The following is a 23,914-nucleotide window of genomic DNA, read 5'->3' as shown; positions in this document are numbered from 1 at the left end:
TCTTTTGACACATGTCTTTATAATCTTGAAAAAGTTTTGAAAAGGTGTCAAGAGACGAGTTTGGTATTGAACTGGGAGAAATGCCACTTTATGGTCGAGGAAGGCATAGTCCTAGGCCATAAAGTATCAAAAAAGGGCATAGAAGTTGATTCGGCAAAGGTTTCGGTGATTTCCAAGTTGCCCCCTCCTACTTCCGTTACGGGAGTAAGAGCCTTTCTGTTACGGGAGTAAGAGCCTTTCTAGGGCATGTCGGTTTTTACCGGAGGTTTATCAAAAAAATTTCATCAATTTCCAAGCCTTTGACCGAATTGCTCAAAAAGGATGTTATATTTAGCTTTGATGAGGCTTGCCTTAAGGCGTTTCAAAAACTCAAGGAAGCCCTCATTTCCTCTCCCGTTGTGCAATCTCCGGATTGGAGCTTGCCCTTTGAACTAATGTGCGATGCTAGTGATCTTGCAGTAGGTGCCGTGCTTGGACAAAAAGAAGGAAAGGTTGATCCTATGTCATCTACTATGCAAGTAGAACACTTGACGAAGCTCAAAGGAAATTATACCACAACGGAAAAGGAAATGTTAGCGGTTGTCTTTGCCATAGATAAGTTCCGGTCTTACCTCATATGCTTAAAGGTGATCGTGTACACGGATCATGTAGCGGTTCGTTATCTCATGACCAAAAAGGAAGCAAAACCGCGTCTTATCCGTTGGGTTCTTTCGCTACAAGATTTTGATATTGAGATGAGGGATAAAAAGGGAGCGGAGAACTATGTAGCGGATCACTTGTCTAGGCTTCCTTTTGAGAATAAGGAAGATGTTCCTATCAATGATGAAGTGGGGTTTGAGACCCTCATGGCTATGGTGTTAACATCAAGCCCTTGGTATGCGGACATTGCCAATTATCTAGCATGTGGAGTCATTCCCCCAGAATTCTCCTCTCAACAAAGGAAAAGATTTTTCAAGGAAGTGAGGAGGTATTTTTGGAATGATCCTTATTTGTTCAAGCAATGTGGAGATGGCCTTTTCCAGAAATGTGTCCCGGATCATGAGATCGAGGGGGTTCTTGAACGTTGCCACTCATTGCCGTGTGGAGGGCATGGAGGAGTTGAAAAGACCGTGGCCAAGATCTCTCAATCTCTTCTTTGGTGGCAACAATGCACAAGGATGCCCATAAGTTCATTGCAAGGTGTGACAAGTGCCAAAGGAGTGGCGGCATAACCAAACGTGACGAAATGCCTCAACAAAGCATTTTGGAGGTTGAGCCCTTTGATGTTTGGGGGGTCGACTTTATGGGGCCTTTTGTTTCTTCTTGTGGAAATCTCTATATCTTGGTGGCGGTGGACTATGTGACCAAGTGGATCGAAGCTATACCCTCCCCCACCAATGACCACAAGGTTGTGCTCAAGCTCCTTAAGAAGGTTATTTTCCCCGCGATTCGGGGTTCCAAGAGTTCTAATTAGTGATGGTGGTTTTCATTTTGCCAAGAAACAACTCGAAGCTCTCCTCAAACGATATGGGGTTCATCACAAAATCGGCCTACCTTACCACCCCCAAACTCAAGGACAAGTGGAGGTATCAAATAGGGAGATCAAGAACCTCCTTTAGAGGATGGTGAACAAGTCTAGAAAAGATTGGTCTCTCAAACTCGATGATACTCTTTGGGCCTTAAGGACGGCATACAAGACCCCCATTGGTACAACCCCTTACCGGTTGGTTTATGGCAAGGCTTGTCATTTGCTTGTCGAGTTGGAATACAAGGCTTGGTGGGCCATCAAGGAGCTTAATATGGACCTTGGGGAAGCCGGAAAGAAAAGATTGATGAAATTGAATGAATTAGAGGAGCTTCGTTTCGATGCGTATGAGAATTCAAGGCTTTATAAGGAGCAAACAAAGAAGTGGCACGATCAAAGGATAAAGTTCAAAGAATTCAAGGTTGGAGATGAAGTTTTACTTTTCAACTCTAGACTTCGTCTTTTCCCCGGAAAATTGAAATCCAAGTGGTCCAGTCCTTTCAAGATTTCTAATGTTACTACCTATGAGTCCTTTGAGTTAGATGCGGGTAATCATAAGTTTTGGGTTAACGGACACCGCATCAAACTCTATCATTCAAAGAACGAAGTTTGGTCGTATTGAGTGCCTTAGGCTTGATCCCATGGATTACGAGCCTTCCCTTGTAGAACTTTAATGAATCGGAGCAACGGTCAAGCTAATGACCTCAAAAAGAAGCGCTTCTCGGGAGGCAACCCGAGCCCCTTTCTCCCTTTTATCCTTTGAGTTTTTTATTTTTTGTAATTAGATTTTATGATTGGATCTAATCCCTAGTTGTTTTTATTGTAGGTTAAGTAGGCCTAAGGAAGGAGCACAATGAAGAGGATTAACGACATTCACGAGCGTTTGATGATCTCGGGATGAGAGCTCTCGAAGCCAATTCCGTAATTATAGGAGTATTGTCGTTTTGAACTTGAACTTTTATATGTTTTTAATGGTTTTGTAATATTGGTAAACAATTTAGTTTGATGTGTTTAGGAATTTTTAGTAGAGTTAGAGAGCATTTTGAGATTGATGGTAGGAGGAAAAATATTTTGTAGATGCCTTGAGAGGGCTCTACAGGGCGCGCAAGTGTTCAGGCCAACTGAAGAAGGTTTCTGTAGATGGCAAGAGAGCCCTCTACAGGGCGCGCACAATTTCTGAAAAAGGGCCAATGTTTCTGTAGATGGCCTTCGCGCCCGTGAGAGGGCTATCTCGCAGGTCTGCGCGGGCGCACAGGTGATTTGCGCAGGCGAGTTGCGCGGGCGCGCACGATTCCAATTCACAAAAACGCAGGTATGCTTCTTTCATCCTCATTTTCACTCTCACGCTCTAACTTCTCTCTCCTAAACCCTAACCTCCATTACTAACCTCCATCATACCTCAAAATCTTCACCTTTCCTCCCCAAATCTCCCTAAAAAATTCATCAAACACTCACCATAATCTCACTTTGCATATTTTTGCTCATCAAAAACCCTTGAATCTCACCCAAGAGATTTCAAGAAAAACCCCAATCTCCCACTGGCACGATTTGAACCTCCTAGGTGGAGTTTTTGTTCGAATTTTCATCTTCAAGAAGGTATATCTAACTTCCTAAGCCTAGTTTTCATTACATTTTGATAGAATCATGATAGGCTTCTTGAATTTGTGATGTTTGTGGGAGAAATTTTGGACTCAATTGAAATACATGTGGTATTTTTGCAATTCTTATGATAATATTGACATGTATATGAGTACTCTGGCAAATATGTGATTCTAATTAAATACTTGTGGATGATTTGCAATTTTTGGGATTTTCTTGAAATAGTTAGGGAATTGTGAATTGTTAAATATAGGTATTTGTGGGTTTATGATATGTAAATTGTTGGCCATGAATTTCACGATGAGTGTGAGTAGTTTGGGAATTTTGAGAATTGTTTGGGTGATGTATAAATCTCATGAGCTCCTTGCCTATTGACTAACTTTGTTACGTTGTTGTATTCGTTGTGCTAATTGTTGTTTTGTAGGATTTCACTTGATAGTGCATTTGAATCTTTGGGTTGGTACTCTTCGAACTGTGGTTTGGATTGATAATTTCGGTGTTTTGGTGTGGAATTCCTTGTGGTATAAGTTTTTGAGAAGTGTTTGGGGCGAAAATGTTGAAATTTGGTAGAAAACGATCAAAGAGCGGGAAGGAACCACAACCTTCCCAATCTTCCCAATCCCAACAAAATCAACCAACTCTACCCCCTCTTACCTTCCAGAATAACAACCACGAAGCCAATTACAAAAAAATGAGAGAGAGGAAGCTTAGACCCTCCAAACACTATCACTGTCCTGCCACCACAAGCTTAGGTGTTGACGAAGACATTTGGGTACTCTTTGAAAACCTCAATTTGGGTACCTTTGTGAACTCGGCTTTCAACACCTACCTTGAGCCAACTCTTGAATTATTTTCCACTTTCTCCAGTGAAGCTGTGGGGGATGATGACTTCAGAGTAACCTTCCAGCTTTTCAACAAAACTCATACACTATCCTTGAGTGAACTCAACATTGCCCTGGACTTTAATCCGGATGCCAACCTTGTCGCTCCCGAGAACTCCTCCTTCGAAGGTTATAATGAAAGACATTGGTGGAGGGGGATCACGGGAAAAGAAGAGTTCAACACCCGTTACTCTTTAGCTAGTGAGATAGTTCACCCGGCCCTAAGAATCCTGCATCGTATACTTGGATACGCTATTTTCAACAAGCAGGATTTAGGGAAGATGTCTAGAGAGGAAATTCTCACTCTGTGGTTCACTACTCAGCCCACCTTAGGCCGAAGAGTGAACTTGGGCTACTTCTTCATCAAAAATTGCTTATCAATTGCCAAGGGGAAGAAGACCAGCGAAATTGCCTGTGGGAGTATGGTAACAAGGTTAGCCTTGAAGCTTGGGCATGGGGACCTCCTCCCCTCTTTCACTATGGTTGGGAATAGCGGTGACATCCTTCTCAATCTCGATCAATTTAAAAGGTTGGGATTCATTGCCTTCACCCCTAGAGAGGGAGTTTATGATTGGTTGGTGTCTTATGCACACCGTTGCTTTTTCCCAAAACCCGGATCTTACCTCCTTCCAAAGGGAGTCCAGAAACATCTACTGGGTTAGGAGGGACAATGGTGTCCTTCCTAGAGCCGATCGAGGAGAGGGCCTTGTATTTGAGCAGGATGATGAGGAGATGGTGGATCAACAACAACAACAACAACATCAACAGCAACAACAACATCAACATCAACAACAACAGCAATAGCAGTAGCAGTTCTTCCAAAGCCAAGGCTTGGAAAGCCTTAAGCAGCAAATGGGGAGCCTCCAGTTGGGTGTTCAAAGCCTATTTGAAACCCAACAAGGTATGTTTCTCCAACATCAGTCTATTTACGGTATGCATATAGATAGAGGCGATGTCACGCCTCCGGTCAATTATCCATATTGGCCACCACAGCATGGCCCAGTGCCATCGTGGGGGGGGTGACAACGCCCCTACCTACCCCTATTGGCAAGGACCTTCCGAGCCAAATAGGGTGCGCCATGATTTCCCTGACTCATCCGGGTCCTATGATTATAGGTTGTCGGGTGGTAGTGATTATAGGGGTGATCCCAATTACCCCTATGTTGACCCCACCCACCCCCCAACCCCTAACCATGCCCCCCAATTCGACCCGTTGCCTACTTGGCAACAAGACCTCTTCTAAGGTCATTATGGTTGGCCTCCAGGCTACACTAGAGGTTGGGATCCCCATGGCCCACCTGACGACTTCTCTTACGGGGATAAGGGGCCGAACTCCGGTGATGCTAGCCCTAGTGGGCACTAGCCCCCTGTCCTTCCCTTCCCTTGTTTTGCCTTGGAGCAACGAGGTCGTTGCTCTTTCTAAGTGTGGGGGGGGGGGGGTATAAGTGTCAGGTGTCGATTCTTTTGTATATAAGGGGCTTGCATCACTATAGTGTGGGGGGGGGGAAATCTTAGCTTGTTGTCTATTTCCGCTGCTTTTATTTGATATCCAGTTGTTTTGCTGTTTATGATGAGAAGATCTAATCCTTTGTGTATAGTTTATGCTCCTTTTCTTTCTTTCTTTTTGGTGTGTTTTCCTTGTCTCACTGATGCAGATTGAAGAAGGAACTTCAAAAACAACTCACCCGCGCTTTAAATTGCAAACCCGATGGTGAGTATGGTATGACTGCGCATTCCAAATTCAAGCGGCATTCGGTGAGACCCTTCCTTTTTTTTCTTTTTGGTGTGTTTAGTTTTTTTCTTCTTATCCTAGGAAGGAGTTGAATGGTTCGAGGATGTTTGCATGTGGTTCCAAGGAACCTGGGATCGTTGGTATTGATACCGAACGCTCACTTGTATGTCGATTGGGATTTATTTGAATCTTTATGCCTCATATGTGAACCCTCTTTACTCCTTTCTTTTGTTTCATTTCCTTTTTTTATTTGTGATAAGCGTAATTATGGCATGATGATATAGTGATATTTTGGAACTTGCTTACTACATTCGGACTCTATCTCCGTGATGATGCACCTTAGAATGCTTGTTTCTTTGTTCTTAACTTTGTGATGAGGTGCACATTTCGAGATTGTTGTTGATTGAATTAGTCGAGTCTTAGTCATGGTAGCAAAGGCAAGAACTAGTGATGGCATTTGAACCCTTAGTTCACGGTTTGTGGTAAGATGGAGTTGCTCCTCATAGTGGATTTGACGCCCCCTAGTTGGTAGTTGCTTACTCTTCTCGTCCCTAGTGAGGTTCATTTTGTTCAAGCCTTCATCAATTTGTTGAGCGGCATTTTTAGGATCCTCATCTATGCACGTTTGAATCCTTGTGTTGATTATTAGCTCCCAAGATCGTGACCTTGGACTTTTGGGGGAGGAAAAGGGCATCATTTCTCATTTTCATTTATATTTTCTTTTATTTAGTTACAAATTTGATTTTCTCTTTTGCATCAACCTCCTTGCCAACCAATCTGAGCCTAATGTTTCCCATTCTTGTCTCAACCCCATTACAAGCCTAACGACCTATGCTTTACCAGCCCTTTTAGTTAGTGAAGCACTGGGCTTGTAAGGCTAGTATGAAGAGTGTAGTGGATATGAGCATGAACCTTTGATGAAATTGGTTTGGAGCAAATTCTTGAGATGAAAGTCTAAATTTGAGCATGAAAGAAAATTTGGGAAGTGTGATGCTTTGAGCTAAAAATAAAAAAATAAAATAAAAATAAATAAAAAAAAAAGTGATATGAGAAATTGATCTATCTTGTATATCCTTGAATAAAGTCAGTGATGCGAATGAAATCAAAATGTTTGGATGTTCATTTGAGTTGTGGTTATGTCTTGAGTTTTGACCTTGAGGGCTGCCCTTCCTCTTGCTTCACTTAGGGATTACCGCCACTATTTCAAATTGTTCTTCTGACCTCTACCTTAAGCCGTGTCATTACAACCCATGGAAAGCCCCTTAGACCTTAGAAGTACGTGGTCATTAACCGGTGGAGGGAGATGGTTTTCAACCCTATGGAAAGAGGATGTATAGATGAGATGTCGGGATGATCTTTTACCTCCTCAAAGTAATTCTTTTTTCCGGTTCCTTCGTGGAATCATGAGGAGCCACCTAGGGGGATGATTTGAAGCTAGTGGGGGGAACGCGGACCGTTTTAGAGGGGACTGTGGAGGAAGATGACTCATTAGTTCTCTATGCTTGGCTTAGACTTGATTCTTGCAATCTTTAGCATCTTGAGAAGTGCGTTCACCATTTAGTTGAGAATGACTAACATTCTTTGATGTTGTTTATCATAGTTGAGCCCGAATAAAGCAATTGTCCATCTTGAAATTTGATGTTGTTTTTTTTAAGCCATGCCGAATTATGTTTATCTTTGTAGTGTTTGATTTGTCTTTTTCTCCTTTGTTTTTGCCAAGAGTTGTGGGTTAATCTCTTAGGAAACCTTCACGAGAGCATACTCGTCCTCATAGGCGACTTTGAGGTTTAAATGGCTTGTTGTTTGCGCTAAAAACAACCGTGATTCCTACAAAAGTGAGTTAGTGTATATTCTTTTGTCTTTCTTTTATTTTTAATCTTGGTTGTCTGCCTTTATTTCTAATTTGGGTGGTGATCTTGCTTGAGGACAAGCAAGAGGTAAGTGTGGGGGAATTTGATAAGTGGCATTTATGCCACTATTTGGGATCCTTTTTCCTACCATTTCCCTCCATTTATCGCTTATTTAGCCCTATTTTGTCGCGCTTCTCCATATATTGCACAACAATGCTATTTCCCTTGTACTTCCCCTCTACTTTACCTTTTTGTACTGTTTTTGGGTGTTTTCATGTGTTTTGCAGGTAAACCAATCGATATGTGAAGTAGAAGAAAGTTCGGGATAGTTTCGAGAGCCGGTTTCATGAGCAAATCAAGTGAGGAGCTTCTAATCAGGCTGCGCGCCCAAGAGAGCCCTCTCTCCCGCTCTGCGCGGGCGCACAACCCAAGGGAAAGGGCGCGCATTCAAGGCCAAATCAAGATGTATGCCTCGTAGATGCCTCGCGCCCTGTAGAAGGCGCGCTCATCATCCTGTGCGGGCGCGATGATTCCTGGAGAGGGTGCGCAGATTAGCTTGAACTCTTGAAGATACAAGGCAACTTTCTGTAGATGCCAAGCGCACTCAGTAGAGGGCGCGCAGTATACTCCGCGGGCGCGCAGATCTTAGTAGAGGGCGCGCACAATGAAGTTCGCGGGCGCGCAGACCTTAGCAGAGGGCGCGCGCATCATACTGCGCGGGCGCGCAAAGAGCTGTAGCGGGCGCGCACGATGTCAGCCCAGCCCGTTTTTATTTCCCCACTTAAAAGCTGATTTGAAAGGGAAAAAAGGCAGCTATTCCATTTAGGGCAAAGTGCTTAGAACAATTCTAGAGAGAGAATAGCCTCCATTAATGCTTGTATAAGTTTCTAGAGAGAGAAAGTTCAGATTATAAGTTTTTTATCATCCAAACTTTAGTCTTTAATATAGATTAGTGCTTTGATCATCCTTGTAATCAATATTGGAGCATTCTATTGGATTTTTGGTGGTTCACCATTGAAGGTTCAAAAACCCACTTTCTTATTTCAATACAAAGTTGAAGCTTTGTAAGTTGTTTCTATCTTAATCTCTTTTATTTTGGTTTATTTACATATTTCAAGTATTATTGATAGTTATGTTTATGATTTTGATTATGGCCAATATTTTAGGTATTGTTGATATGAGTAGTTTCTCTCTCCTAGGCTAGAATTTTAGCTAGGGGAAGGGGAATGGATGACTTGGTTGCTATTTGATTAAATATTTGATTTTTGGGGATTTAAACCCTTGTTGTATGAACTTGTGCTAATTGTTATATGGTTGATGTTGTGCACCATTGACTATATTATTACATGTCCTAATTGATGCGCGGGAGTGATCATGTTAGGATAGATCGTAGTTTATACATTGCTTAATCAATTGCATGGGAATGAGTTGTGTTAAGTAGGATCTTTGATCCCTTGTTTGTGAATCCTTGATTATCTATGTGTTTAGCTCTTAATCTCCAAGTTTGACGTTCCCCGATCCCCCTAGAGTATTTAATCTCATAGTTTCCAATACTTGTTAGTCTTTGTTAATTGTTAGAGTAATTTTGTTAGCCTTAGTTTATTTATTGCCTTGTTTTCCACCTCTTTTATTCATATACACCCCTTTTTAATCCTCTACTATTAGCGCTTAGCTTTGCAATCTCCCGTTTCTCCGTGGATCTCGACCCTTGCTTGCCTCTATACTCATTTAGGTAAACTAGGATTAATTTGATAGGAAGGTGTATTGACGATGACATTTCATTCCTCATCAGTCTTATACTGTCTGGGGTATCTTTGAACGATTTTCTTCGAAAACGTCTGACTATTTGTCTTTTTCTTCAACTTTCGAAACATAGACAGCCGGACACTTTCGCCTGTGGTATCTTCAAGCCACATTTTGTGAAAACGGTTGAGTCTTCTACAAACTTCAGTTGCTCTTCAAAGGGATACTGTCTGGGGTATCTTCAAGCAACAACTCTAAGATCCGTCTGCTAGTAAGTTTTTTTCACTACTTCAAGCTACCGTCTTTTCCCCTTGCAACTTTTTAAGTTTTTCCCAACTGTATAGGTTGTTAGAGTAATGGACTCACCCAACACACACACGGCACGGCCTAGAGCAGTTGTCAACCGTTCACCGAATATGGCTGAGTCTAGGACTGGGGATGCCGTCTGGGGGTGTTTGGACCACTCTTATTCTTCTACGAATCCGACCGTCTCTGTTCATGTGCAGGATAGAATGGCTCGGAAAAGAAAAACGGTTGTTGACCCCGAGTACCAATCCGATGATTCAACCGGAACTCCGGTTGATGATGCTCCTTTTAACCAACCGGGCGTACCTAGCACGCTTGGAGATGAGATTCTTGAATAGTCCGGAAGCTCAGACGGTGAAGAAACCGTCCAACAATCCGACTCCATAGAGTCGACAATGGAGCAGGATGCCCCTCAAGAGGATGAGGAGGCATATAACTGTCCTTTAGCAAATAACCCAACAGAGGCGCACATGAGCGCCCGGGACGTTGTGACCTTAAATGCGACCCTCTCGACATTTTTGGAGAAGCGTCCGGTAGGGACAGGATGGGAGGTCGTCGTTCCACCTGTAGATGCATCTATCGTCTGGGATGAAGGCTTGGATCACGCCGATAATTAATTCGGCTGCTATGAGGCGGCATTCAAAGCCGGCCTCCGGTTCCCCCTCCACGACACCATTAAAGCCATTCTAAGGGGTTACGACCTTGGCGTCTAACAGATCACACCCAACTCTTGGGTGAACATTTTAGGGTCCATAGCCGCCTGCGAAATGCAGGACGTGACGCCTAACTGGGAGGCGTTTGCGCACATGCACTATCTGAGTCGTGCATCAGGCGGTTGGAATGCGTGGTACACATTGACCACGCATCCGGAGTATATGATGACTTTGGAGAAGCCACTAAATGGACCAGCTAGAAGAGCAAATTCTATATGGTCTCTTCCCCTTCTCCGGCTGCGAACCACCAGCTGCGCCGTTACAATAAGAACCCGGCTCTATTGGGAAAGAAATGCGCCCTCCCCGGGATACCAGAGAGGTGTTGGGATCAGATAATGGAGCCGGGCCTTTTTAAGAAGACAACCCTGCCACTGGATGATGGGACTGGTTCTGGGTCCCTCATCCGGACTGGTTCAAGGACGAGGCGTTCCTTTCCGCCTGCAGTCTTAGTACCTTTTAGAGCAAACGTAGGTTTATTGTTTAACCGGCGTCTTATGCCGCCTGTATGGTGTTTGAATGATCTCTAACATTTTTTCTTTTCTTTTTTCTTTTCTTTTTTTTGCAGAGAAAGGACTCGAGATGACTCCTCCTGAAAAAACGCCGGCTAAGTCAGCCTCTGAAATACGGAAGGAGCAGCTTGAGAAAAAGAGGGCCCAATTGGCGGCCAAAGGCGATGGGGTAAGCACCGGTTGATCTTTTGTCGTTTGTATGTCTTGCAAACCATCTTGAACTAACCGATTGCTTTGCTATCTTTTATTAACAGGGAGCCAGAACGTTCCTTGCTCCCTGAGACAGATGGTGAAAAGACCGGGAGAGGAACTCTCCCAGCCTGCTTCACAAATGCGGAGGGTCCCACCTACTCCTAATACTACCTCTGCCGAAAGGAAGCCGGCTCCTGAGAGGCCTATGTCTGCAGGAAAAAGTCTGCGAGATCTGGGCTTGAGCTAAGGGTTGGCTGAGGCCAGGACTGGAGAGCCTGAGGTTCCCTCTAGCCGGGTGCTTGCTGTTGCATTCGGCTCCAATGCGGCTGGGGGTGGTGCCACCCCTCAGCTTGAAAACCAAGGTACGACTCTTACTTTTGACCCCCCCTGGCCGCTTGGGCCTGTTCGAGTCAAGTCCCAAGCTTCTCAGTCAAAGGATTCGTCAGGCATCCACCTGAATATAGGCGCTGCTTATGCCCAGTACTTAACGAATAAATCTCATGATGCAGATGCCTCTTCTCGTTGGCCGGATATGTAAAATTATGCCCAGAGAATGTTGAGGACCCTCACCCGGTCTAAGAAGAAGGCGGTACCGGGTATCAACCAGGTCAACATTGACCGCATCAACTCACTGTTGGCTGAGGTAATACACCGTTTGGGGTACTTTTGTGCAATTTTGCTTATTGCCGGTTGTAATATAACTGAGAAGCTAACTTCTTTTCCGGCTGACTTTGCAGGTGATGTTGAGGGTTGATGGGATGAAAGCCCCCATGCGGAAGAAGCAAGAGGAGGTAAGGGATGCCTAGCGACGGGCAGCCGAATTAATAGATGTCTGTCAATATAACTCCCTTATGCTTGAAATCCAAACTAAAGCCCGGGAGATGAAACAGAAGGAGCTAATCCGGGAGCTCACGGCTGCTGCTGATACAGCCAACAAAAAGGCTGTCGATTGTGAACTCCAGGTCAACCAACTCAAGGCTGACATCAAAGCCTTGGGGGAAGCTGATAAGGAGAACACCGGGCTAAAGGCTGAGGTCACCCGGTTGAAGGATGAGCTGGTTAAGACCTAGAAGGAGCACCTAAACCAATTGACGGCTGAGAAAAACTGGCTGGTTATCGAGAACGAGCGCGACTGCGAGGAGCCCATGAAGATGGCATGGTCTTTGATCCATCCGGATATCAACTATGCTTTCTTCGACTTGAGGTACAAATACGCTACCGAGGTATTTGATGCTCAAGTTCTCGGGACTAAGAAGCAAGCGCCCTTCGAAGAATGGGCCGGCATCGAGGAGGAGGAGCACGCGGAAGAGACTACGCCGAGTGAGGATGGAGAAGCCCAGACCCAGCAAACTCAAGAAGCCCCTCCTGCCGGTCAGGGCCAGCTGCCAGAACAGCAACAGCAGCAGCAACAGTAGCTTATCATTTTTTAAACTTCTTGCTTTCATCTGGCCTGCGTGCCGCGTACTTTTGTATCTTTTTGCAGTTTTTGCATTTTGAATTGATACATGCGGCATGCCGGATGCAATGGCTCTGTCTGCCCCTGGATGGTTGTTTGCTTGTAGTTAATCCAACACTAAGCAAGCAACCGTCCATATAAGCATTCAGATGAATAAATAGGCGGTCCTTGACATCAATTGTAAGATTGCCTTCGTGAACATCAATTTTAGCTTTTGAAGTCATTAAAAAAGTTCAACCTAACAACAAAGGGACACTATCAGATTTTTCACCCATATCGATCACATCAAAATCAGCTGGAAAGACTAACTCACACTACTAGAAAACGGGCCTTTAGTATCGGAAATTTTAGTATCAGTAATTATTATTGATACTAAAAATGTTAATATATCAGTTATTTTTTTTCTGACACTACTTCCATGGTTTGGATGGTAGGCTAGTATTAGACTTTATTATAGTGTCGGAAATATGTTGATCCGATATAAATGACAAGATAGTATCAGAAATGTTCCGACACTATAGGATTTTTTATTATCGAAATTAATTTGATACAATAAAATAGTTATAGTAACAAAAAGTTCTGACACTACTAAGCTGTTTAGAATCAAAATTAATTCTGATACTATTAGATACTTATAGTAACAAAAATTTCTGATACTAAATCGCATTATGAATATCTAGTGAAAAAATTGGCGCTATCACAAAACTGAAAATAAAAATATGGCGCCACATTAAAATATTACAGAAATTTTAAACCATTTTCATTTCTAAAATTTCACCTAGGTAATGTAACCAAAACCAAGCCCAAAAAAAAATCCTTCATTTTCTCATTTCATCAGTGAAACAAACAAAGAACACTCTTCATCTCTCTCTTTATTCTATTTCACGATCAGCTAGGGTTCTAAAACAATCTGCGGCCCAAATTTACCAAAATTATCACTCATCTACTCAAATTTACAAAAAAAATCACACATTATGCTCGACGTTATTCTGTAATGGTTGCGCATCAAGTGGGATCTGCTGGGTTTTGCCGTTGAAATTCTCTAGCTGTGATTATTTTGTAAGTTCATAGTACTAATCTTTGAATTTCATTTATTTTGAGCATAATTTGTCAAAAATTGTTAATTTAAATGTAAAAAAAATTAAGGGTTTTGTCTCAACTTGTTTGGTCATAAATTAGTGAGTATTTATATGGTCAGAATTAATTTGGTATCAAAATTTCAAAGGATTCTGCTTCTCCTGTTTCTGTTGTCGCCAATTTCTGGAAAGGTATTTTTCCTGATTTCATTTTTTTTCATTTTTAATGCTGCATTTCGATTTAATTTGATTGATTTATCGATTGATTTTAGGGTTATTGTAGAGGAAATTGTTAGTTTGGTTGTTTAAATGTGGTTTTACTGGATGAATGTGCAATGAGAATTTGATTTAGAGAAAGAAATACAATTTAGAGTCTGAAACTCTTGATAGGAATGCTTCTTGATTGACTTATTGATAGTACTACGTACTTAGTATTAAAGAAGTAAGGGCGTCTCTAATAGTTAATTAGAATCTGTCGAAAAATAGATAGAAAGTTAGGAGCTTACAATCTGATTCGTGAATGCTATAGAACATCCTTTAAAAATTGCAGCATTTTCTATGTACTGCATGTACAATGTTTGGGAAATCTGCATAAACAATAGAGTATATATTTAGCTCATCCTAGTAAGGAAATTACACAAGCAAAAGCAACTCAATTTCTCAGATACATATTAGAAATTTTTTAATGCTGGTTCTTGTACATTACCTTTGCTCAAAGAGAAATGGGAATGTCATTCAAAACAGAAGCCTCAGTATAGCTACTTTCATATTGCAGACGCAGATGAGACATAATCTGATTACGAAGGTCCCTGTCAAGCCTATTTCTGTACATATATTTCATTACTTCTGCCATTTTATCCCTAAATCGTTCTGTTTGAGAGCCTTTAACTATCAATGCAGTCATATTACCGATCAAATAAGCACCCAAAATTATATCAAACGAGACATAAATCATAATGAATATCATTTCCCGCATATTGACGGCATGTATATCTCCATATCCTGTAATATAACAGCACCATTGATGTGTTAATGACATTCTAGAGCAATCATGAACACATATCTGAGTAGTTTTGCTGTAACATCTTTCCGTAAGTAGGTTCATTCTACATTACTACGCTGTAATTCACATTAAGTTTACACTAAAAATACTCTTTATTATGACTCCATGACCTGCCATAATCAATCAAAATTGTTGCCAAAGCTTTTTTAGCATTATAACTTTCTTCTATTTTATTTTAATTTAATGTTCTTGATGTTGTATCAATGTAACAAGTAAATAAGTACAAAGACAGATTGTGGTACGTTGGGCTTTTCAAAAAGGGAAATTATCAAGGTACTTCTATTAGTATTGCTCGTTCTTGCTGTTATGATATTTATTGGTAATTTGTGTATATATTATATGGTGATTTGTGCTTATATGATTTCATCATCATTATTATTGTTGTTGTAATATTAGTTTGAAAATATGTGTGTCGTGTTTTCCATGTGATTTTTTTTCAATATTATTAAACTTGAAACTACATGTAATTGATTAATATTTGTTTACTTTAAAGTTATAATTCGAGTTTGAAAATAATTGTATTCATCTTTTTTTGTATTATATGAATATTAATACAAAGTTTTAGTAACTTATATTGATTATTACTTTATTAATCCTCTGGAATAGGATTTGATTGAAGTCACTTATTGATTTTATGGATACGGGAAAAGGTTGGGTATATATGCCAAGAAATGGTCCTGAATACAGGGAAGGAGTAAATAATTTCATACAATCTTCACTTAATACTTCAGCCTTTAATGGGAGGATTAAATATCCATGTAAGAGATGTGCTGTCACTGTGTATCTTGATCGTAAAGATGTTCGTGAGCATTTATTTTGTGTGGGTTTTGATAAAAATTATGCTAATAGTATTTGGGTATTTCATGGGGAAGAACCTTCGCCATCTAGAGTAGACGATGAAGTTTTAAGTGATGAGGAGTCTAATGATGGGCCGGTGATGATTTGTATAGATTACTTCATGATGCTTTTGGATTTCCTAGTTCAAAAAATATTCTAGATGACTTTCCACAAGCTGGTGAGGGAGAGACGAATTTAGAAGTTCAAAAGTTTCACCAGCTTGTGCAAGATGCTAAAACAAAATTATATCCTGGTTGTGATAAATTCACAAATTTGTCATTCATTCTCCGACTTCATCAAATGAAATGTTTGTATCGGTGGAGTGATACATCACTCAATCATATGCTGCAATTATTAAATGATGTTCTTCCTAATGGATCAAACTTGCCAAAAAATTTATACCAAATGAAGAAGATCATGGCTGATTTAGGTTTAGGATATACTAAAATTGATGCATGTCCTAATGATTGCATGTTATACTGGAAAGAGAAAGTTAATGATGAAAAATGCAATGTATGTGATGTATCAAGATGGAAAGATCCACTAATTGGAAAGAAAAGTGGTCCAGCAAAGGTGCTTCGACATTTTCCACTAATCCCACGTTTAAAACGTCTTTTTATGTCACGTAAAACATCTAAATTAATGAGATGGCATAAAAAGGGACATAGTAAAGATGGGAAACAAAGGCACCCTTCTGATTCCTTAGCTTGGAAGAATTTAGATGAAAAATATCCAGAGTTTGCTCGAGATGCTAGAAATCTTAGACTTGGTTTGGCTAGTGATGGTTTCAATCCATTTAGTAATATGAGCACTAATCATAGTACTTGCCCTGTTGTGCTTATGGTGTATAATTTGCCACCTTGGTTATGCATGAAAGATTCATATTTTATAATGTCTCTCCTTATTTCTGGTCCTAAGGATCCTGGTAACGACATTGATGTTTATTTACAACCTCTAATTGATGAGCTAATGGAATTATGGAATGGTGTAGAGACTTATGATGCATTAACCAATGATACTTTCATATTGCGTGCTGCTTTGTTGTGGACAATAAATGATTTTCCTGCCTATGGTAATCTCTCGGGGTGGAAAACAAAAGGTTACTTGGCTTGTCCTCATTGTAATGTTGATACATGTTCTCATTATCTGAAAAAAAAGTAAGAAGTTGTGTTACATGGGACATCGTTGTCTCCTTGATCAAAATCATCCATTTCGAAGATGTAAGGCTGCATTCAATGGTAAAGTTGAAGAGATACCGCCTCCAAAAATACGATCAGGGGCTGATTTGCTTTATCAAATGCGAAAGATCAAAGTAACTTTTGTAAAGCATAATAAGATGCCTAAGTGTCGTAAGAGAAAAAGAAAAGGGTCTAAAAAGGAAAGCCAAAAGAGAATTTGTTGGAAGAAGGTAAGTATATTTTTCACATTGTCGTACTGGAAAGACCATTTGATTAGGCACAACATAAATGTCATGCACACAGAAAAAAATGTGTGTGAATCTCTACTTGGGACTTTGTTGGATATTGAGGGGAAAAGTAGAGACACTTTAGCAGCACGCTTTGATCTTCAAGACATGAAGATTAGGCTTAAACAACATCCTGTGAAAGTAAGAGAGAAATATGAAAAGCCAAAAGCACCATTTCATATGGATACAAAGGCCAAGGAAAATTTTTGTAAAGTTTTATCATCAGTTAAGGTCCCTGATGGCTATGCATCTAATATAGCTCGTTGTGTTGATGTGAAGAATGGGAAAGTATTTGGCTTAAAAAGTCATGATTGTCACATTATTATGCAACAATTGATGCCTTTAGCTGTTAGAAAAGCATTGCCTAGAGAAATAAGTGCAGTCTTGATTGAGGTCAACAACTTTTTTAAGGAATTGTGCTCTAAGGATGCTTCCTTCGATGATTTTGAGAAATTAGAACAGAGTGTAATTGTGACACTTTGTCGCCTAGAAAGGATTTTTCCTCCATCGTTCTTTGACATTATGGTACACTTAGTGAGTCATTTATCATATGAAGCGGCCATTGCCGGTCCAGTCCAATTTCGATGGATGTATCCAATTGAGAGGTATGATTTAATATATCATTTAGTCATAAATATCCTTATAAAAAACACTTTTAATGATTTGCTTTTTTATTTTTTTTAAATATAAAATTGCAGGTTTTTGTTCAAGTTAAAATCTTTTGTGCATAATAGAGCAACGCCGGAAGGTTCCATAGCCGAGGCATTCATTGCTCATGAATGTATGACCTTCTATGCTCAATACATGCAAGAAGTTGAATCCACAAATAGTAAATCCACTTCTGATTTTGAACGCAAAGGGTTGTCTATCTTTTCAAATATGAGTGAAGTTTTAAGATACGAGGAGAATATTCTTTTGAGTCATGACCAATGGACCCAAGCACATGAATATGTCTTGTTCAATTGCGACGAGGTTACAAAATATTTAGAGTAAGATGCTCAAAATCTGCTCTGTTTTTCTTTTTATTTTCTTTTAACCTCAATCAACACCTACTAATTTTAGTATTATTTTTATAATGTAGAGAGCATAAGAAGCTTCTTAGGCAACAACATTTGCATATACAACCATCAGACCTTGAAAAGCTCCACAAAGAAACATTTGTGAAATGGTTTCAAGCTAATGTATGTGTTTAATGCAAGAAATTATTACGTGTATATGTTATTTATTTTATTTATCTATCTATCAACAACATAAATTTTTTTTTTACATAGGGTGAACGCTTGTGCCAAGAGGAAGATGAGCAAATTAGTGAGGATCTTCGGTGGCTAAGCAAGGGTCCAAGTAGTTTGGCAAGAAAAATGAAAAAAAATTGTGCATAATGGATTCAAATATCGTACAAAAGATGTAGAGAAAAATTCCCCTACTCAAAATAGTGGGATAGGTGTTTATGGAGAAGGGGGTGTGATATATTATGGTATGTTAAGTGAAATTATAGAATTACATTATTACGAAGGAAGAAGAGTAACGTTACTAAAGTGTGATTGGGTGGATATGAGAAATAGGAGAGGAATAAAAGAAGATGCCTTGGGATTTACCCTTGTTAATTTTAAATACTTGTGGAAAACCAATGAGCCTTATGTTTTAGCTTCTCAAGCTTTTCAAGTCTTCTACACCCTTGATCCAGTTGAGCCTAATTGGAATGTTGTGACTAAGATAAAACCAAGGGATGTATATGACATGGATGAGGTTGCACTTAATGAGGATAACATCAGAACTTATTATGATAGTGAACCTCACATCAATGATTCTTTGGAAACGGCAATAGTTGATCTTGATAACTTCTATGTGGAGTCTAATTCTGAAAGTGATATTGAGAAGGACAATGATAATGATAGTGATACCGAGGATTCTATGGATGATTATGACACTAGTGGTACTGAGGAGGAATACATGGAAGATAATGACATTGAGGAGGATCACACTTATTATGACTTCTAATTCATGTTTAACTATGTTTTAAATTTATAATAATTTTGTGATAGACTTATTTATTAGTTTTGATAAATTTTTGTTGTATCCGACCATTAATACTTTATATACTTTTTGTTTGACGATTGTATAGTCTTCCATGTGTTAATGTGTATATATACATCAGGTTGCTATGTTATCAAGTTTAAAGAGCAGGTTAAAGGGCAAGTGTCCTGCCTCATCCTCTTCCCAACAAAAGGAAAGTTATGCAGTTTTAAGGAATGATGAGAGTTCAAGTGATGATAGTGACAATGATGAGGAAAATATGTTTGATGAACAACAAAGTGAAGGTACCAATGTTGAAAATAATATAACAGAAGAAACTCATATAATCCCTGATATTAGTTCACAAGGTATGTATTTGAATCTTTATTATAATTTTATTTTATTATTTACATATAGAATTTGTGCCGCACTCAGTTAAATGAATCATTTTGTTCTATCTTATTATTTTGTGATAGAGAGACTCAAGAAGAAAGCTCCAAGAGGACCTAACAAGTGTGGTAACCTCTCAAGCAATGAGAAAACTATTGTTAGTGTAAATATCAATGGACAACCAATTGGTAAACATGGCAGAATACTCTCATCTTACCTTGGTCTACTTGCTAGAGACCCAAAATTAGTACCATTTGATTTGAATGATTGGAGGAAGTTTTTGAACAAGGAAAAAGAAGAAGTTCTTTGGAAGATTATTTTGGTATAAGACTTAATTAATACATATTGCTTTTTTTTCCTGTAGTTTTTATTTTTAGTTGACGTTTCTCTTTGCATTATGTTGTGTAGACTAGATTTACATTTGAAGGTCCTACTTCTCCAAAAGATTGGTCCATGGAAAAGATTGATAGTTGCCTTAGATCATGGAGAACAAAACTTAAACAGAAACATTACAAACCAGAAGAAAAATCTTTAGAAGAGTTGCTGGTGCCACTTAATACTAGAGTTGATCTTGACCAGTGGGCAAATATAGTGCGTAGGTGGGAGTCAAAAGAAGGAAAGGTATATGTAATCAATCCCTTTGAGTTTGTTTATTGATATTTTCTTGAGTATGATATTATATTTATATTTTCTTTTGAAAAAAATAGGATTGCAGCAATAGAAATTTTGATAATCGCATGAAGTCTACAATGGCACATCACTTGGGCACAAAAAGTTTGGCTCGATTAAGAGAGGAAATGGTAAATTTAACTATTCTAAACACCAACTCTTAATAGAATATTATCATCTTCAGTATGTAACTTAAATTTATTTTTAGACAGCGGAGGATGGTGAAGCACCTGATCGCCTTAAGGTCTTTGAAAAGGCTTATGGTGACGCAAAAAAAAAACCAGTGGATCCAATTTCTGAGATGAAGCTTGTATGTATATAAATTTATTATTTTTTTACACTTTCTAGATATATTTTTCCGTATAATAACTATTTAGAGACCTTTGTAGGCTTCAGTGAAAAACCATAAAGAGAAGCTTCCCCCTGATTGTGATATTGTTAGTGAGCGAGACAAAATATTTGAGCTTGTTGTTGGAGAAGATAAGCGTGGGTACAAACGTACGTATGGAATTGGTGTGAAAGTGTCAACTAAAGGTAACTCTATGTACCACAACACTGAAGCAAGACATATGGTTGAAGAAGTGGAGAAAAGAAAAACATTGGAAGAAGAAGTGGAGATAGAAAAGCAAAAAAGGCTAGAATTGGAGCAAGGAATTTCCATGGAAACTGAGAAAAGAAAGGAGCTAGAAGAAAACATGTTAAGTGAAAAAAGGAAAAGGGAAGCTTTGGAAGAATAAATGCAGACATTGAAGAAATTGGTTCTCCACATGCAATCTAATCAAGGTATGTTTTACCATTTTTACTCCATTGTTTAAAACAAATAGAATAGGTGTTTGTTTTTCTGTGGGCTGGTTTGTTGGTGCTGCTGTTTGGTGTGTTGTGTTCCTAGCTTGCTAGGCTGCTTGGCTGATGTAGCTATGGTGTGTTGATGTTTTTTGGTTTGGGGGTCTGATGAGGGCTGCTGCCACTTGCTGCGGCAGCAGCACCAGCATAAAAAGCAGGAAGTTATATGAAAATGAAAAGAAAATAAGGCAACAATTAAAAAAATAAAAAATAAAAAGCAGGAAGTTATATCTTATAAAGAAAACCAGAGATGAAAGTAGAGGTTTCATTGAAAAATTAAGCAGATTGCTAATTGCAAGAAGAAGAGGCTGAATCCCTATTCATACATAAGTAAAAAAAAACTCAGTGATGTCATAGTGGCTCAGTGTCACAAAAGGTTGAATCCCTGGTCATATAGAAGTAAAGAAACTCGAATGAGTTAACTTAGCAGAAGTAAAATGATTGTTACAGTAAGACCTTAAATTTTTCTGTTGAACCTCAAAGGCTAAAAGCATGTTCTTTTTTTGTATCTTAAAACAAACCTGTAGCAAGTAGAGTGTCAATGAGCTGGTGGTAAAATCTGATACCTGCAAAATTGATGACTCCATATCTTCCTTCTATTACTCAAATTGAGTGATAGTGAGCAGTTTTAGAACTATTGCTAGCTGTTTTATGTATAGAGTAAAAACCGAACGAACATTGTTATATTTTTTTTATTCTAATGGCTATTGTACTGTTGAGTACAAGATCAACCATCAGCTTTACATCTTCCTATTTCACCAAGGTGATTATTGATTAGCTAGATTGTATTATTATTGTCAACATTGAAATGAATAAAGTGTAATAACTTGATACAGTAAGTTATGAAATCATAGAAAACCTTTCAAAGTATTTTTAGCTTGTAGCTTCTTTTGTTTAGTTTGGGGGTTTTGGGTGTGTGCTTGCCTTAGGGCTTGTGTAGGTTGAGGGTTACAACTTATTTTTTAATCCTAACCCTGTCACTCTGTCCGTCATTCCTCTGTCCCGCAGCCCCGCAGGTGACGCGTCATCAGCCAGGCATCAGGTGCTCCGACACCAACAGTCCGACGGTCCGACGTCGTTGAATTTCGCTGAGGTAGTGAGGTTAGTGAATTTAATTTGCTAATTTAATTTTTTTTTGGGTAAATAGCGGATTTGTTGGCGAATGACGATGGTTTATGTGGAGTATTAATTAATGAAGTATGTAAATCATGCTGATTGTGTGAACAAATATGTTTTTGTTGCTGAGAAATGACTAATTAGAAAGTAAAAAAATGAGCATAAATTGTAATTCCAGTGGGTCTAGTGGGTCTGGTTTGCTTGATATTACTCCTATTTGGTTTGCATCCATGAAACAGACATAACATCCTGACACTTTTATATTACAGTTACACAAATACTAAGTCATACATTCTTACATTGTTTTCTGCCTTTGTGGTGTTGTTACTTTGACAGAGGTTACTTACTATTATTGGAGTTAATTTTCTGAATAGTAGAAATTTGATACTTTCATTACTTTGATAGTTTGATATTTTAATAGTTGAATTTGAAATTTGAATACTTGTGGAGTTGTTGATTAATAATTAATTAATAGATATGATAGATTGATACTTTGATAGTTCATAGTTTCTGATTCACTTGTGTTTACTCTCTTTTGCTGCTCCCTTACATGTATTGCTTCTTCTTTTTTTGTGTTTACAGCTAAAACCCAGTGATGAATTAGAATATCCAAGCTTGAAGATTGTTGATGCAGGTGCATAGATCTTTTTTGGAAATCAAGTAGTTGCATTGTACTTTTGTTGAGAAAACTTTATGCTATTATTATACTTCTTATTATATCTTAAATGGTGGTGGTGATGATGTAAAAACACTTTGTTTATATTAGTATGCATGCACCAACTTTTTGTACTAAAACTCTTATGAGAACTTATGGATAAATAGTATAAATATTCCTTTTGTTCAAGTATTTGTATTGTGTATTAAATTTTAAATAATTATATATATTAGCATAATTGGGTTGTGAGTTAATAGTGATGCTAAAGATACTAAAGTATCAATTTTTTATGATAATAATGCATTTTTTCACTACAAATTTCTCTCTTTAGTATCGGAAAATTCCATTACTAAAGCAATTGTCAAAAATAGGAAAGTATTATGGTAACAATAATTTCGGACACTATAGGGTGGTTTAGTATCAGAAACCAGGTCGATACTAATTATACAACTCTTTTGTATCGGTATTTCCGATACCATAGTATATGTAAAGTAACAGAAAAATATTGATACCATTGGATATAGTTTTTGTATCGGATTTTCTGTTACTAATTAACTGATACTATTGCTATTTCTGATACTATAGGCAACCCTTTTAGTATCGGATTGCAGAACTGATACCAACATATTAGCCACGGAGGTACTAGTATCAGTTTAGTATTGGAATATATATCCGATACTAATGGTTTTTGGTATCGGAAAGTCACTCTTTAGTATCAGATAATTTCTGATACTAAAGACATTTTTTAGTAGTGTCATTCACATGAACTAGTACATCTTCTAATACACCCATAGGAAATGCATTCGATCTATCACCTAATTGTATTACTACATTAGTCTGTGACTAAGGATCCACATTCAAAGTGTCATAAACAGATTTAGGCATGACATTAATTGAGGCACCTAAGTCTAACATGCATCTTTCAAATTTCAAGTTACCAATTTTACATGGGATAGAAAACATGCCAGGATCTTTGCATTTTGGGGGAAGTTTCTTTTGAATCACAGCAGATGTGTTCTCACCCATACTTACCTTTTCATAAGGCTTGAAGTTCCTTTTGTTAGTACAGAGCTCTTTTAGAAACTCAGTATACCTAGGTATCTGTTTAATAACATCAAGAAGAGGGATATTCACTTCAACTTTCCTAAATGTTTCAAGTAATGCATTGTGAAGGGCTTATTTCTTAGCTTTAGAAAATCCAGAGGGGAAAGGGGGTGTATCTTTAAATCGAGAAACATCAAAGTTCACATCAGAATTACCCTTCCCTACAGGTTCTTTCTCACTCTCTTTATCATGTTTTTC

At 38.8% G+C, this 23,914-nt stretch overlaps 4 protein-coding genes across 7 annotated transcripts; all 4 read left to right on the top strand.

Annotated features, from left to right (window-relative positions):
* The first annotated feature begins 1,601 nt into the window (after positions 1-1,601).
* On the top strand, positions 1,602-3,673 carry LOC110696924. Its single transcript, XM_021874255.1, has 2 exons — positions 1,602-2,052; positions 3,528-3,673. The coding sequence occupies exons 1-2, from the start codon at positions 1,602-1,604 to the stop codon at positions 3,671-3,673; spliced, it is 597 nt and encodes a 198-aa protein (XP_021729947.1).
* A 9,504-nt stretch (positions 3,674-13,177) lies between these two features.
* Positions 13,178-22,801, top strand: LOC110696579. 4 transcript variants are annotated; one of them, XM_021873922.1, is made up of 11 exons: positions 13,178-13,544; positions 13,684-13,753; positions 14,838-14,897; positions 19,082-19,307; positions 19,416-19,651; positions 19,738-19,950; positions 20,037-20,129; positions 20,207-20,308; positions 20,388-20,781; positions 21,850-21,942; positions 22,540-22,801. In XM_021873922.1, exons 4-9 carry the CDS (start codon positions 19,088-19,090, stop codon positions 20,733-20,735), a joined length of 1,212 nt encoding a protein of 403 aa, XP_021729614.1. In that variant the 5' UTR covers positions 13,178-13,544; positions 13,684-13,753; positions 14,838-14,897; positions 19,082-19,087; the 3' UTR covers positions 20,736-20,781; positions 21,850-21,942; positions 22,540-22,801. The 4 variants fall into 4 exon arrangements, with proteins under 4 accessions (XP_021729614.1, XP_021729623.1, XP_021729630.1 ...); XM_021873931.1 differs by lacking the exon at positions 14,838-14,897; XM_021873938.1 differs by having other exon boundaries at positions 13,684-14,897; positions 21,850-21,934.
* LOC110696917 lies at positions 15,286-16,622 on the top strand. The gene is made up of 2 exons (XM_021874244.1): positions 15,286-15,568; positions 15,622-16,622. Exons 1-2 carry the CDS (start codon positions 15,286-15,288, stop codon positions 16,620-16,622), a joined length of 1,284 nt encoding a protein of 427 aa, XP_021729936.1.
* Positions 16,615-18,332, top strand: LOC110696569. Its single transcript, XM_021873909.1, has 4 exons — positions 16,615-17,531; positions 17,625-17,915; positions 18,008-18,107; positions 18,198-18,332. Exons 1-4 carry the CDS (start codon positions 16,636-16,638, stop codon positions 18,303-18,305), a joined length of 1,395 nt encoding a protein of 464 aa, XP_021729601.1. The 5' UTR covers positions 16,615-16,635; the 3' UTR covers positions 18,306-18,332.
* Positions 22,802-23,914: the final 1,113 nt, after the last annotated feature.

Source organism: Chenopodium quinoa, unplaced genomic scaffold, assembly GCF_001683475.1.
Source record: "Chenopodium quinoa cultivar QQ74 unplaced genomic scaffold, ASM168347v1, whole genome shotgun sequence".
Lineage (NCBI taxonomy): Eukaryota > Viridiplantae > Streptophyta > Magnoliopsida > Caryophyllales > Amaranthaceae > Chenopodium > Chenopodium quinoa.
The sequence above is the reverse complement of the archived record's forward strand: the minus strand, read 5'-3'. Positions and strand labels throughout refer to the sequence as shown.

Bases quoted from the DNA above. Each gene is read 5' to 3' on its own strand.
- LOC110696924 (XM_021874255.1), top strand. From the start codon at position 1,602: ATGGTGAACAAGTCTAGAAAAGATTGGTCTCTCAAACTCGATGATACT. The intron at 2,053-3,527 runs GTAATCATAAGT...GTTGTTTTGTAG, and splicing joins GTCCTTTGAGTTAGATGCGG to GATTTCACTTGATAGTGCAT.
- LOC110696917 (XM_021874244.1), top strand. From the start codon at position 15,286: ATGCCAAGAAATGGTCCTGAATACAGGGAAGGAGTAAATAATTTCATA. The intron at 15,569-15,621 runs GTATAGATTACT...AAAATATTCTAG, and splicing joins TGATGGGCCGGTGATGATTT to ATGACTTTCCACAAGCTGGT.
- LOC110696569 (XM_021873909.1), top strand. From the start codon at position 16,636: ATGGGACATCGTTGTCTCCTTGATCAAAATCATCCATTTCGAAGATGT. The intron at 17,916-18,007 runs GTAAGATGCTCA...TTTATAATGTAG, and splicing joins GAGGTTACAAAATATTTAGA to AGAGCATAAGAAGCTTCTTA. The intron at 18,108-18,197 runs GTATGTGTTTAA...TTTTTTACATAG, and splicing joins TGAAATGGTTTCAAGCTAAT to GGTGAACGCTTGTGCCAAGA.
- LOC110696579 (XM_021873931.1), top strand. From the start codon at position 19,088: ATGTTATCAAGTTTAAAGAGCAGGTTAAAGGGCAAGTGTCCTGCCTCA. The intron at 19,308-19,415 runs GTATGTATTTGA...ATTTTGTGATAG, and splicing joins CCCTGATATTAGTTCACAAG to AGAGACTCAAGAAGAAAGCT. The intron at 19,652-19,737 runs GTATAAGACTTA...TATGTTGTGTAG, and splicing joins TTCTTTGGAAGATTATTTTG to ACTAGATTTACATTTGAAGG.